The 14,717-nt window shown below is 34.8% G+C and overlaps 1 protein-coding gene across 1 annotated transcript; it reads right to left on the reverse strand.

Moving 5' to 3' along the window:
* Positions 1 to 1,164: 1,164 nt before the first annotated feature.
* On the reverse strand, positions 1,165 to 14,560 carry LOC121369010 (GPN-loop GTPase 1-like). Its single transcript, XM_041493806.1, has 12 exons — positions 14,363 to 14,560; positions 12,344 to 12,437; positions 11,522 to 11,561; positions 11,143 to 11,209; positions 9,971 to 10,008; positions 8,991 to 9,069; positions 8,168 to 8,308; positions 7,177 to 7,323; positions 6,411 to 6,493; positions 5,275 to 5,399; positions 3,804 to 3,905; positions 1,165 to 1,871 (listed from the first exon to the last, which is right to left on the reverse strand). Exons 1-12 carry the CDS (start codon positions 14,540 to 14,542, stop codon positions 1,762 to 1,764), a joined length of 1,206 nt encoding a protein of 401 aa, XP_041349740.1. The 5' UTR covers positions 14,543 to 14,560; the 3' UTR covers positions 1,165 to 1,761.
* Positions 14,561 to 14,717: the final 157 nt, after the last annotated feature.

Consider the following 14,717-nt stretch of genomic DNA (forward strand, 5'->3'; position numbering starts at 1 on the left):
GCAGACCTTCGACGTGAAAAAAATGCAGGCAGTAATTAACTAGTTTCACGTAGGGTTTGTTATAATGAATAAATTCAACATACAAAAAAGGTGTCGAAATGATAACATTTAATATATAATACAGAAAAACCTGTCCTAGCGGATTATTAATGTAGATGCACTTGTAATAAGCGGCCACCTGTCCTAGACACCAAGCCGTTACCTAAACTGGATTCCAATTCGCTAAATGGCCATGTTAAGCGGTCACTGTAAATTCTATAAAAAAAAATTTAAATGTTATTTTTTAAACAACTGTAACAAGATGCAGCAAGAAGCAATTTTCAGTTTCACGGATTCTAGTACCCATTCAGTTCAACTCCACTGTGTATCAAAGTGTTGAATGCATTTAATTGCCTCTGGATAATCTAAGCGTGACCTTGGTAGATTAATCGACTAGGACCATACTCTGCATGGAGTAGTAATAAAATGAAAAGAGAAGACACTCTCTCTCTTTTTACTTGTTTTGATGCTTATATCCAATTAAGGTTCAAGCACGTTGTCCTGGGCACATACCTCAACTATCTTGGCTGTCTGTCCAGGACAGTGTGTTAGTTGTTAGTGGTTAATGAGAGAGAAGAGGGTGTAGTGGTTTTACACCTACCCACCGAGTCGTTAAAACTCACTCTGGGTGGGAACCGGTACTAGGCTGCGAACCCTGTACCTACCAGCCTCATGTTTGATGGCTTAACCATCACACCACCAAGGCCGGTTGACAAACTTGCGAGAGAATGAATTCCAAACGGTTAAATTGGTGCTTTTCAATTACATTTAATTATTTCTGAAGGCAGTGACATGTGGAAAGGTGATTTTTCTTTTAGAAAACTCTAGAGCACCCATCCATCATTTAGCAGTAGACTGTTTAAAAAAAAAAAAATACAAGATGGTGAAAGTTAACTTCTTTTTGCATATTTTATTATTTTAGATTAAAAATTAAAGTCTCCCTCCTGTTAAAAACTTCAGCCTCTCTAAAGTTTGAGAAAGAAGTGACTTTGCTCTATGATTTTGACCTTGTGTGAGGCCTGGCTCTAGTTGTGTCATTAAACAAAACAAATTTTTTAACTTTTTGCAGTGCTTGTGCATCACATGACAAACATTCTTTTTCAAATAAAACTCGAAACAAAATGATGGTGATTCAGGTTTTATATTAAAAAAATATATAAATTGTAATATTTACAGTGAAGCCTTCAAAGTTGACAGCTGTGAGTTCATAGCTGCAGATCACTGTTTTACAGACCATCAGTTAATATTACAATTCTTTTCATATTTAAAAATGTCATATAAGAAACTGTACTGTTGTTTAGTGAGTTCATTTCTGTAAAATACCACATAGCATGTGAAAATGGGACGAACTGTTTATAAAAACACCATGTGTCTGTCTAAACATTTCTGTTATGTGAAACACCACATATCCCATCACAATGGACTTTTGTATAAACAATCTGCAACACTTAACATTCCCCACATGTGGTACACCACATAATGTCACATGTGCCTTGAATGGCTACCTTCCAATCACTCTACAAGACCAGGAGATGTCTTTTCATGGCTGCTATCTTGGTATGTCCTGTCCCCATCTTTATAAAACAAACATGATACACAAGTCAGTGGACCTCGAAGAAGCTGTAGGCCATTTTTTCCATGTAGAGCCTGCTTTTGAACATTTCAAGTCGGACTGCCCAGTGTCAAATGACAAACATTGTTTTTCAATGAAACTGGCCGGTGTCACGTTTTTGATGTTTTATCAGACTGTTGGGAATTTTTTTCTTTCAATTTCTTTTTCTGGTTTTCCAAGAACTGTCTGAATGATGCAGCTTCTCTCAATTCATCCTCATCTGAAAGAAAAAACAGAAAAAATTACATATACAGTAGAATCTCATTGGCTCAAACACTCAGTGCATCAAAGTCTGTTCGACCCATCGGGTAGTTCGAACCATGCATTCGGCTGTTGTCGGGTGCTTCTGTAACACAAAAACCAATCGGAACACCTTGCATATTTCCGTAAAACTGGCTTGGTCGAGATGGTCCGATGACTCTTGAGTAACGAAGTCGCCGTCAAATGTCGGATGAGATACATATTTGTAACTATTATTTATCACCATTAAATAAACAAATAACAAACACACTAATAGTCTGTATTTATAAATATTTATTCATTTAAAAAATCATTCTTTATGATGCTGTAGTAGAATCATTTGCGACATATTGACAACATTGAGAAAAAATGAAAGTGCATGAAGCACAGGCGGAGGCCCTTTAACAAAACAAAATATGCTGACGCTCATGCGTAGAGTAGCGATTGAAATGATTAAAGTAAACCAGCGAGGTCTGCCTAGGCTCACCAATTGATTGGTGTTACATGTAAGGTTCATTCAGCTAACAATTATCATACTACAAATTGTCTGTACTAGAAAGATAATTACCGATAGGTGCTGAATAAACAACATGATAAGCCGGCATATGATCTAGGATTACCTGGTAATTCGTTCCACTTCCGAATTTATAATAACTTACTTTGTGACTGACATGAAAGGGTCGAAGAAAAATTCGTACATAAATAATTTTTTGTATTTCTTCGGATAGATTTAGTCGTTCGAGCTAAATATGTTTAATTTTACAGTTCCGACCAATAAACTGGTTCGAGAGAAAGCTTGTGTTCGACCCCAGGGGTATTCGACCAATCAGCACCAAAATAAAAGGGTTTAATAAAGAGAAAAAATCGGGACATTGTTCTTGGTTCGAGAATATCGGTAGGTTCGACCATTGGGCGTTCGAGCCAATGAGATTCTACTGTAATATATATATATCCAACCATCAGTTTTTTTGTTTTTATTAAATTGTCACTACACCAGACTATCTACAAACCACACAATTGTCTTCTTCACAATTTTGGTTAATTTAAGCATAGAATGGTAGTGGTGATGGCAAATAATGTTAAATTACTAAGCATTGGGGTATGAATATAAATTCATACGATCTCATAAAACTGATTACTTTAAACTGAGGGGAAAATGCGTCCTTTTTACATAATTCACGTCCAACTTCAAGTCATGGAATTTTACATAGTTTTAAAACAATTTTTACATATTTACGCATAGAATGGTAGTGGTGATGGCAAATCATTTTAAATTACTAAGCATCAGGATATGAATGTAAATGTATATGATCTCATAAAACTGATTACTGTAAACTGGGGGACGGGGAGAGATACATCATACATTTTGCATCATTCACGCCTAACTTCAAATCCTGAACTTTATACACATTCACTATTTCCACTGCAAAAATACATTTCGGATAGTGAAAGTTACACATCTTACGCAAGCACTGAGGTATCTAATTCATGTTAAAAAAAAAAACATGTTGTAAAAATAATCCAGTTTTACAGTACTTTACATAAAAGTATCAATGGCAAAACTTATCCAACTTTTATAAACTGTAGAAGGGCAGGACGCCGTCCAGTGGTAAAGCATTTCCCTGATGCGCAGTCAGTCTATGATCGATCCCAGGGCCCATTGGGCTATTTCTCATTCTAGCCAGTGCACCACGACTGGTATATCAAAGGCTGTGGTATGTGCTATCCTGTCTGTGGGATGGTGCATAATCCCTTGCTACTAATGCAAAAATGTAGCAGGTTTCCTCTCTAAGACTATACGTCAAAATTACGAAATGTTTGACATCCAATAGCCGATGATTAATAAATCAATGTGCTCTAGTGGTGTCGTTAAACATTACAAGCTCCTTATAAGCTGTAGAAAAAGACAAACCCATTTCTGGTCCTGTGGTTCCAACAAACTCATCATCGGAGTCCTCCTCCTCTTGACCTGGCATGATCACCATTCTCGAGGGTTGCATTTGAAGCAGTTCATCTACATTAAAAACAAAAATCTTAGCAATTATTACACACATACTGATCTATTAGTAAACACAGCCAACAAAATTTCATAGAAAAAGAACATCTTCTGATTTAATGCTTATCCACATATAGAATACTAAACAAGCTTGCCTGTCATACCATTTGCTCGTCAGAACACTGTTCACGAGTTTCATAAAAATGGTATCATAGGCAAGCTAGTTTATCATTTTATTAATTACAAACCAATTTCAAATAAGCCACAACGCAAAAGTAAGCAGATGTTGTGACCTAATACATGTTATTTTTCTACAAATTGGGTCAGCGAGTGATCTACGTCATGCCAATATTACATTAGTTAAATATTGAGTGAGTGTTATGACATGAGCAATATCTTACACTGGTGTGTAATAAATTGTCATATTAAATAGTCATGTACTGTAAGTAATTTTGAAAACTATCTGATATATCAAATACCAGAGATGAAAATAGTAATATATTGGGCTAAACTGCAACACACAGTGTTTCAATCAAGATATATACTATGGATATCATCAATACCATACCCTAGTTCCACAGAAAAATCCTCATCCCAATTTCAGTTAGACCCTGCACATATTTCAAGCTCAATAGTAACAATAGATTTGGTAAGTGATTATGAAAAAACTTCTTTGCATCACAATTCTCCTATCCATATTCTAGTAAACTGATACTAGTTGAAATTAAATTGCAGGAATTTACTGTTCAGATGAAATTTTATGACATTATGACAAGTTCTGTAACATATCACCAATAGCAGGCATGGTGTTATTTAATGCGATATGCAAAGTTAATTGCACTTCAACTCAGTGAGCTGCTATCTGGTATACTGCTACCCTTTTGCTCTTGCTCATGAGATATAAAAAAGGAATATTTATCAACAGGCTAGCACATGTTTAAACTACAGCTATCAAGTGGACAATTAACATTACAGTATTTGCGACATTTGGTCAAGCAGAGATGAAATTTATAACCCACGTACAGCCTCACATGTATCTCCTGCAAGTATTTTAGAGTTAATTACTTAACACAATTCACAGATTGGTTCTCATGGATAGCTAAATTGGTTTAAGACATTTCGATTTTGGAAAACTGACCAATTACAGATTCTCTGCTATCCAGCCATGGATGTATGAACTGAAGTAACAGCAAACACCACAGCCTTTGAAATACTATGTTTTGGACACTGACATGTCTGTCTGGATTTGGCCCCACAACATAATGCACCTAAAGTACACATTTTATCACTCGGATAAATACTCCACATGAAATATAACCATCAACAACTTGATTAACAAATTGTGTATACATGCCCCTGTAAAAATCTATCTTTAATTAGTTCTCACCTTTCAAAGTCCCTGCATCTCCTGCCTTAATATCTTTCTTAACCTTTTCCATCTGATCTTTCTTCTGTTGCTCAAACTCCTTCTCTTTCTCTAGCTTCAACTTTTCATACTGGGGTTTGTATTCACTGAAAGCACGTCATATTTTTAAACATCTTGAGATGTTGGGTTACAGTTTCAATTGTAAAATAAAACCCTATGATATAAATTTAAATCTCCAAACTAAAGAATATTTTGTACCACTTTAACAATTGACACCGACATTATTTTCTGTCTCTGATTATTATACTATTCTTTCACAGCCTATAGATGTAATGTAATCAATCAAGGTTATATAAAAATATTTCATTCACCATTTTAATATTGACATTCCACTACCTATGTTGCAAAGCATTACAAACTAACCTAACTGGCAGTGGTAATGCACAAGTTTACTATATAAAAAAATATTTTTTAAATTTACAACTTAGGTGGAATAATTCTAAACATTAAAACTTACGTTTTATATTAATTAATGCTATTTTGCTGTACATTCTCTGGTGGCAATATTACAAGGATGATGTTTTCTTATAATGACAAACTGACAAAGGGAGATTATAGTTATTTTACCTAGTGGAGATACCAGACCCAGACTTTCAAGTGACCAATAACAAAAAAGTAGGGATAAAAGTAGGATGATTTTTTTTTTAAAGTAGGGATTTTAAGGGCAAAAGTAGGGATAGTAGGGCTCTTTATTTACCTTTTTTTATGCAAATAATTGACTAATGACCTTTTCACCAATTCTTATGTATATGTAGTGTATCTTTGCTTAGAAACCAGTGCTTCAAGAGGGATTCAGCAACAGAATGAGGAGATGAACCTAAAGAACTTGTCAACATGCACCAGTCATTCTCATTGTGGAACCCCTATTATAGTACTGGAGACCTACTACAACAAACTTATCCTACAAAAATACTAGAAACTGCTTCTTGTTAAAATCAAGATGTAGATTAGTTCAATTAATGCATTTCACTAAAACCTTTCTACTATTTCTCGAACTATTTTCACAAAAAAGTAGGGATAGTAGGGATTTTTCAAGAAAAAGTAGGAAAAAGTAGGGCCTGCTTGAAAGCCTTGAGACCCATAAAGCGATCACCTACTTTTCATACTCTGTAGTAGCTTCATCCACCTTCTGGAAGAATTCCGTGACCCCCTCTCCAGTGACTGCAGATACACCTACTGCCTGTAAAACAACAAATTTAAAAATAGCAATGCTTGTTGATTATACACTGTTTTGGGGTTGTTGTTTTTTTAATTCTAAAGCTAAAAGGAAAACTGTGTCAATGCAAATGTTAATAGATACAATGATCATGAGTATATTTTTATTACTTAAAGGGACATTCCTGAGTTTGCTGCAATTTTTAAGATGTTATCGACTAACAGAGACTTACTTTTTGACGACTGTAATTACATATCAAATATATTTTTCTGCATGAAATATTAGTGACTGTATATTAAACGTGTTTGTGATTGTTCTAATATTTATACTAGGTTAAATTTCATTTTATTTCCTAAAAACTATTTTTTTCGTACGTACAAAATTATTTGACGACAAAATCCAGTTGTGGCTTCTTACAAATATTAAGACGACCAGAAACACATTGAATATACAGACACTGATATTCTAAACAAGAAAATATATTTAATATGTAAGTTTAATCGTAGAAATATTGTATTAGTCGGAAACATCTTACAATGCAGCAAACTCAGGAATGTCCCTTTAAGAATAAATTGATTTCTAAATTCTATTTATATCATTTAGTCAATTTGCAACAGTAAAACAAGCATAAATGTTAATAAATGGTGAAATACAATATACATTGTAACTATTCCCTAATTTTAACAGCAGATATCTAGAAAACATACCTTGATATTTTCATAGAACTCATCTAGGACTAGACTCATAGATCTTGTGAGGTTAGAAATGTATGAAGTCTCCTGTTCCAGGGCATCTTGGAATGCTTCGAAGTCGGTCATCCATTCCACTGCAAAACTGTTACTAACAATATCAATCTGAAACAGCAGGAACAAATTCCAACATAAACACTTTTACTCAAAATCAAACATTAAAGGTACATTATCATAGCTATTTTTACATTCATTTGTGATCATCTATAACTATAAATTATCTATATCCACACATAAATGTTTTACAATTAAAAAATATTAAAACTGTAATATGCTGTTACTCCCCATACACATAAAACTGATGGGAAAACCTACATCTCATTACATTTACATGTATGTTTCTTAATTTTTTCATATATTTCTGACCTTACCTATCTTAGTTTAATTACTTTCCTTTCAGCACACACCTTGGCTATTTGGGCTGTTTGTTAGTGTGAGAGACGGTATAATGACCATACAACTTCTAACTGAATGGAGCCAAACTGGAATATGAACTCAACACCCACAAGTCATAAGACTTGATAAGTTAACCACTATGCCACAGAGACCAGTCAAGAAATAAACCCTCAGAAGGAAAGAAAAAAGAAAGAAATGTTTTATTTAACAATGCACTCAACACATTTTATTGATGGTTATATGGGGTTAGACATATGGTTAAGGACCACACAGATATTAAAAGAGGAAACCCGCTGTCACCAATTCATGGGCTACTCTTTTCGATTAGCAGCAAGGGATCTTTTATATGCACGATCTCACAGACAGGATAGCACATACCACAGCCTTTGTTATACCAGTCATGGAGTACTGGCTGGAACGAGAAATAGCCCAATGGGACCACAGACAGGGATCGATCCCAGACCGACTGCGCATCAAGCAAATGCTTTAAAACTGGGCTACATCCCGCCCCCACCTGAGAAGGCATCATAGTCCGAGAGAAAGATGAAACTACCTTGTTCATAGCGATGATGAAAGGAAGCTTTGTCTTGTACAAGATGCTGCAAGCATACATCATGTTGGACATGAACGTAACAGGGTTAATACTTCTTGATGTGTCCATCACATACACAATCACTGTCGGGAACATAGAAGCCTGAAATTAAAAAAAATATGTAATCAAAAATCTTATCTAACTAAACTTTAAGACATATTGAAATTAAGTTTCTGTAAAATATATGTTCCCAATAATAATAAACAAGAAAGGAATGTTTGTTGAACACTGGGATCTAGATGTTACTAATTTGGGAACAATTTTTGGTCTGTTCTGAGCATGTAGTCTTTTTAGTGCAGTAATGTTACTGAAGTTGTTAAATGGTTGTGAATATTCAGAAATGAATTATACATGTACGTTATTCTAATCTAATTAATGCTACACATTTTAGCGGTTTTGATGTGAAATCTTTTGAGGTCAACATATTTGTTCTTAATTTGGGCATGATTATTTCGGGCATTTGTATTTTTGGCACAACCTTTATCACCTTGAATTTAGTACTATCTAAAGCCAGTTGACACCATATCTATTAACATACCAGTCGTGGGGCACTGATTGGGGCAGAAAAAAAAAACCCAAGTCCATCATGGGCAATAACCCAAGTTCATCATGGGCAATCTATCCTTTGAATCACCACGCCTCAGATATTTCCTATCACTGACCTGTATCCCAAAAACCTACAACTAGATCTACATTAAAAAAAGTGCATTATCAATTTTAATTTTAAATTTATTTAGTATAGAATGCTAGATCAACAAATGACTAGAATTGACAAAACACTCACTAAAGTTTCCGTGATGATGCTGCCAGATGCTGACCATGTGAAAACCTCAATCTGTCCTGGTGTGTCAATTATCACATGTCTGAAAAATATTGATAACAACACATCAAGGACTGCAGCCAGCACAAATCATCTGCCATTTACATACAATGTCTCACTATTAATTAACAAACTGCAAGGAGAGAAAGCTGATTTTGCATACCCTATTATGGCCCTGTTAATCATATCCTAAATTTAATGTGCGAATAATTTTTTTAGGTTACACAGAAATGTACACAATGTTCAGAGGCCTGAAAAGGATACACACCAGAGTTGTCTAGAAATACATGATCAGATGACCAATCAAATTCAATTGCAGTCCGTTTTAAAAATGATCATCCAATTTAAAGTGATGAAAGGAAGGAAATGTTTTATTTAATGATGCACTCAACACATTTTATTTATGGTTATACGTCAGACATGTCGTTAAGGACCACACAGATATTGAGAGGAAACCCATTGTCGCCACTTCATGGACTACTCTTTTTGATTAGTAGCAAGGGATCTTTTATATGCACCATCCCACAGACAGAATAGCACATACCATGGCCTTTGATATACCAGTCATGGTGCACTGGCTGAAACAAGAAATAGCCCAATGGGCCTATCGACGGGGATCGATCCCAGACCGACCATGCATAAAGCAAGCACTGTACCACTGAGCTACGTCCCGCCCCTTAAAATTTTTATGATGCTTGCTTTTTACACAAAAATGGATTAATTGTTACATTGGGGCCACCATGGATATATAGCTGCAGGTTTTAAGTACAAATCATGAAACAAACCCTACCCAAACAACCAATAAAAAACAAAAAGGCTTATAGTCATACTTTTTTTTTTAAATAAGAAGAAATGTATATGAAGAAATTATTAACATTTTACAAGGTTGACCAAACAAACTTTCTTTCAAGCACTGCCAAATCTATTACAGCATTAGCCCTCACCTTGCTTCTTCAGATCTCTTTTCAATGAAATCAATCACCTGCACAAATATAACAATACATTTTTGAAGCAACATGCCTGTAATATTATACATCAACAGACTTAAAGTTATTAATAATACTCCACCCCAGCTTCCACAAATCAAAGATAGAAAATAACTCTTGCTCCCTTGACCCAGATGAGAAGAAATCATTGCGCATGAAGAAGTTTGTTTTGTTTAACGACACCACTAGAGTACATTGATTTATTAATCATCGGCTATTGGATGTCAAACATATGGTCACTTTGACAGTCAGTGAGGAAACCTGCTACATTTTTTCCATTAGTAGCAAGGGATCTTTTATATGCAACATACCAGACAGAATAGCACATACCACAGCTTTTGATATACCAGTCGTGGTGCACTGGCTGGAACAAGAAATAGCCCAATGGGCCCACCGACAGGGATCGATCACGCAAACCGACCACGCATCAAGTGAGCACTTTACCAGTAGGGGGTACGTCCCGCCCCCTCATTGAGCATGAGTACAATTCAGATGATGCTAATCCACTGGGCAAGTTGATAGTTTCCATGGCTTGAACTTAAAGATGGCACAGACAATACATGCTATATCTGCAATATGAATTGCTGCATGTCCGGGGCTTTAATGATGCCAGGTTGGTTTGTTGCTGGACAAAATATTACTGCCATCGGTTGAAGGGATCATTTCTTAATTTCAATTTTGTGTTTATTTGTTGCAACGGTTCCTGGTTTCAAATTGCTTGTGTAGACTCAAAACTGCTGTAGGGGAAGCCTTTTGCTTGGGGTAAAAACTTTTGAAATTGTAACAAATTCTTACGTTTTAAGTCCTAAAATAACAATTCAAATGTCACCATCTGATGACATCAGGTATTCTAAAAACAGGAGCTGGGTGGCCAAACTGATACTTGTTATACAACAGATGTGCAATTTGAGATCAGCTCTCATGTATGGATAATGCCTAATTAAAGAATATAGTTCATTTCTGACTTTAAACATTATTCAGTATTAACAAATTTTGTATGTAATATGAAATTATCCAGTTAAAATGTAATTTGACTTAAAACATCTGTGGTAAGTAAAACGCATGTTTTACCAATTAAAATGTTAACAGAGAGATTCATTGTTACAAATTGGAAAACCTATTTAACTTACCTGATCAAATCTTGTGGCAAAAAGATTCAGAGACGTTACAATTCCTCCATTGGGACCCAAAGAATAACTAATTATTTATTAAGAAAAATAAGATACAACTGTTAATGATTTAATTTGCATTTCTGTGAATCAAATTCAGTAATTCCATACATCTAAATGAAATAAGCATCATAATAAAATAATGAAGGAAATTATTACAGGCTAGTGTAATCGCCCTGCTAATCTGTCACAAAGATGTCAACATTGTAACATTTGATGAAATGTGCATACATGTACACAGGTACATAAAACAAAGATGTCAACATTGTAACATTTGATGAAATGTGCATACATATACACAGGTACATAAAACAAAGATTATTTGAAGTGAAAAGGATACTGCTTCATTACTTCTTTATAGTTAACAGTGTCCCGGATATCTGAAAAAGATATATATAATTAGTACATGTATGTAAACACACATGTAGTAAAGTTAAACTCAACATTTAAAGACATGCTTGAATTTTACACTTGACATTTAAGACTGCTTAACTTAACATTAAGACATACCTAAACACTAAATACAACATTTTAGACATCCTCCACTGTACATTCACCAAATGTTAAGACATGCTTAAACTGCACACTCAACACTGTAACTTAGACTAAGTTAGACTAATAATGTAAGTGTAGCTGACATTGAAGACATGACTAAAATACAGCAAGTGGTTTACCAAATGTTGTTCACCATTTTCATAATAATAAAACAACATTATAAACTTAATAGTAATAGTACATGCAACATAGACACCACCCAGCATGATTGATTAATGTAGTCTTGTGGTGTCACATTATTGTATACATAGAGAATACTACAAGAGCAGCCATTAGATACTGTTTATCTTACGACTTGTCTGAAAACATATGCAACAAGCAAAAGTGAGTTTTAAACAACGAAGTGTAAGATAACTGGTATCTAACTGACACGAAAGTACTTATCTTCAGAAAAAAGTTTTAAAATAAATTTAAATGCCTATTGCAACTAAACCCTATGTGCGGCCCTTAGTAGTGTTTATAGTTAACTTGTGCATTCACATTTCAATTCATAAATAAAACAAAATTATGCCCACCCTTCTAGGCGGAGTCATACAGTCTGCACAATATTTTTCTGTTCCTACTTCATGAAATGAAAAATAATTATAGTCAGTTCTTATATAATTACCGATATTTGTTGGGAAAGGCACTTCATGCACAGCTGGATCCAAGTTGATGACATACGGAGGTAACTTTCTTGCATGTAAATGAGCAGTAATTCTCTGTTAAAAAAAAAGAAAGAAAGATGCAAACACAAGACTGTTTTAACATAAAAACTGAGCTAAATGCTAGTAAATGCTAAAGTATTTCAATCAGACTTAAATTGTGTTCCAGGGATTTTTAACATGAACTGAGATGTCAAGAGACCCGCATGCACAACAATACGCCAATATCCATCAACTGGTCTAGGACTTAAATGCATACATTTAATTTGTGTGAAATACAGCTTTAGAAATGACATTTTTTTTATGTTGAACAAAAGACTAAATACAAATTTAAGTAATACTTACCTGTATCCGAGTAGTTATCACTTTTAATTACCTGTACATTAGACCGAATATTTATGTCTCCGTAAAGCTTTATTTTATGTTTTATATTAAGTTTTTAATGATTTGTCTATTTCATATTTATATCTTATATGCAACATTGGCTTTTACAGAGACAGAACATAGTCTACTGGGAGAGACTGTGGACCATATGGATGCACTCAATTTTCTCACCTGTTAAATGTTATTACTAATCCATTAGTTAATAATTTCCACTGTCACTGAATCACCAAACATCCCATGTAGGAATGTCAACAACACATTTTGCTTTTCAGTCGAGACTTCCCTTTCAAAGTAATTCAACAAATTATGGACCAATCAGAAACAAATTCTGAACGACTCAGAATTTCCCCCAATCCAGTTCGCCCCAAGTGTCATTTCACCCCCAACGAAGTGTTAGTTTGCCCCCAAATATTTTTCGGTTCGTCCCTCCCCAAATATTAATTATGTAGGTAATAAAGATGATTTTAGTAAATTAGCAGAGGTTTTATTTTTGTTATGTGTGCACATGTGTGTGTGTCTGTATGTGTGTGGGAGGGGTGTATTTTGGTTTGCTTGCACTGATAATTAAGTAAAGGGAACAGATCTAGTCTGTTCAATATTAAAATTTAAAACTATATATTAACACCACAATATCATATATTTAACAACAAAATTGGTTAAAAGGTTAGTCATGGAACTAAAACAAATAGGTGTTGGTGTTTGCTTTGCAGCTTGCTTACAAAAGGTTACATGTATATATATATGTCACCTTAGTCTGCGCAGCACAAAAGTCTGCGCATGTTAAAGATGTTACATTACATCTTGAAACAAGTGTCGGGGTATGTTTGTAAACAAACAAACAACATTAATTTAATTCACAAAACCGTTGTTAAAACAACACATCTTGATTGTGAATATATGTATAAAACTGGTCAATAACAATTTTATTGAAAAAAAACCCTCTGAATTAATGCACTGAAAGTACACTTTTGTCAGCCTCGATCAACGTGTTTTTCTGTCACCTGTCAACACGTGTCTGTCAACGTTGTAATGATGGGATGCAGTCGATTCGCCCACTGGACAATTCGTCCACTGAGGAACTTGAGACGATTCATCCACTACAAAAAATCAGTTCCGGACGATTCGTCCACTGGGTTTTTATTTCCCCAGTACATTTCGTCCACAGACTAAATAATGTATACTACACGTACGTGGGGGCTAAATAAATTATTAGATATATTTTACCCCGTATTTTTTTTGCTGTGTCATAAATTTACAAAGGTGAAAATAAATTATATTGCATTAGATTACGCTTGGGGAAAAATATCCGCCCGGATATTATACCTTGTTTTATGTAAACATTAGCGACAGAAGTGGTTGTTTTAATGTTTGCTGCACATACTTATGTGCCGTCATGCAGACCAGTAAATACTCGAGTTTAAAAAACATTAAAATAAAAATAACTTCAGTTGTAACACGTTTATTGTTCCATTGTACTGTGGCAGTGAAACAAATAATTTTTAAAGAAATATTTTAACTTTAAAATACAACACAAATGCTTAGGTGCGCAGACTTTAAAAAAAACAAAAAACAACATCAAACAAACAAACAAACAAAACCTGCACAAATGTAGTCTTTCCTGATCCTGCCATGCCCAATACAATGACACATGTCGGTTTGCTGCCTGAAAGTGTACTTCGAGTAAAGCTATCGCCTTCGCCTATTTCAGATTTCTCTGTAATGACGGCGTGTTCTTCCTGAGAATCTGTACTCATTTCACAACCCGCGGACTCTGCCATTGCTCTTGTTTTGTGGTAATTTCCTCCTGAAGAATATCCGCCAGATAATCAGAACGGTATCATCAATGCCCACAACTCCGTTATGTTTAAAAACTCCGCGAGGTTTTGTGTTTTGCTGTCGAAGAGCTGCTTGTCTTTCATATGCAGGCCCATAGGAACCGGAGGCGGGGGAGGG

Source organism: Gigantopelta aegis, chromosome 3 (genome assembly GCF_016097555.1).
Source record: "Gigantopelta aegis isolate Gae_Host chromosome 3, Gae_host_genome, whole genome shotgun sequence".
In the NCBI taxonomy this organism is placed as follows: domain Eukaryota; kingdom Metazoa; phylum Mollusca; class Gastropoda; order Neomphalida; family Peltospiridae; genus Gigantopelta; species Gigantopelta aegis.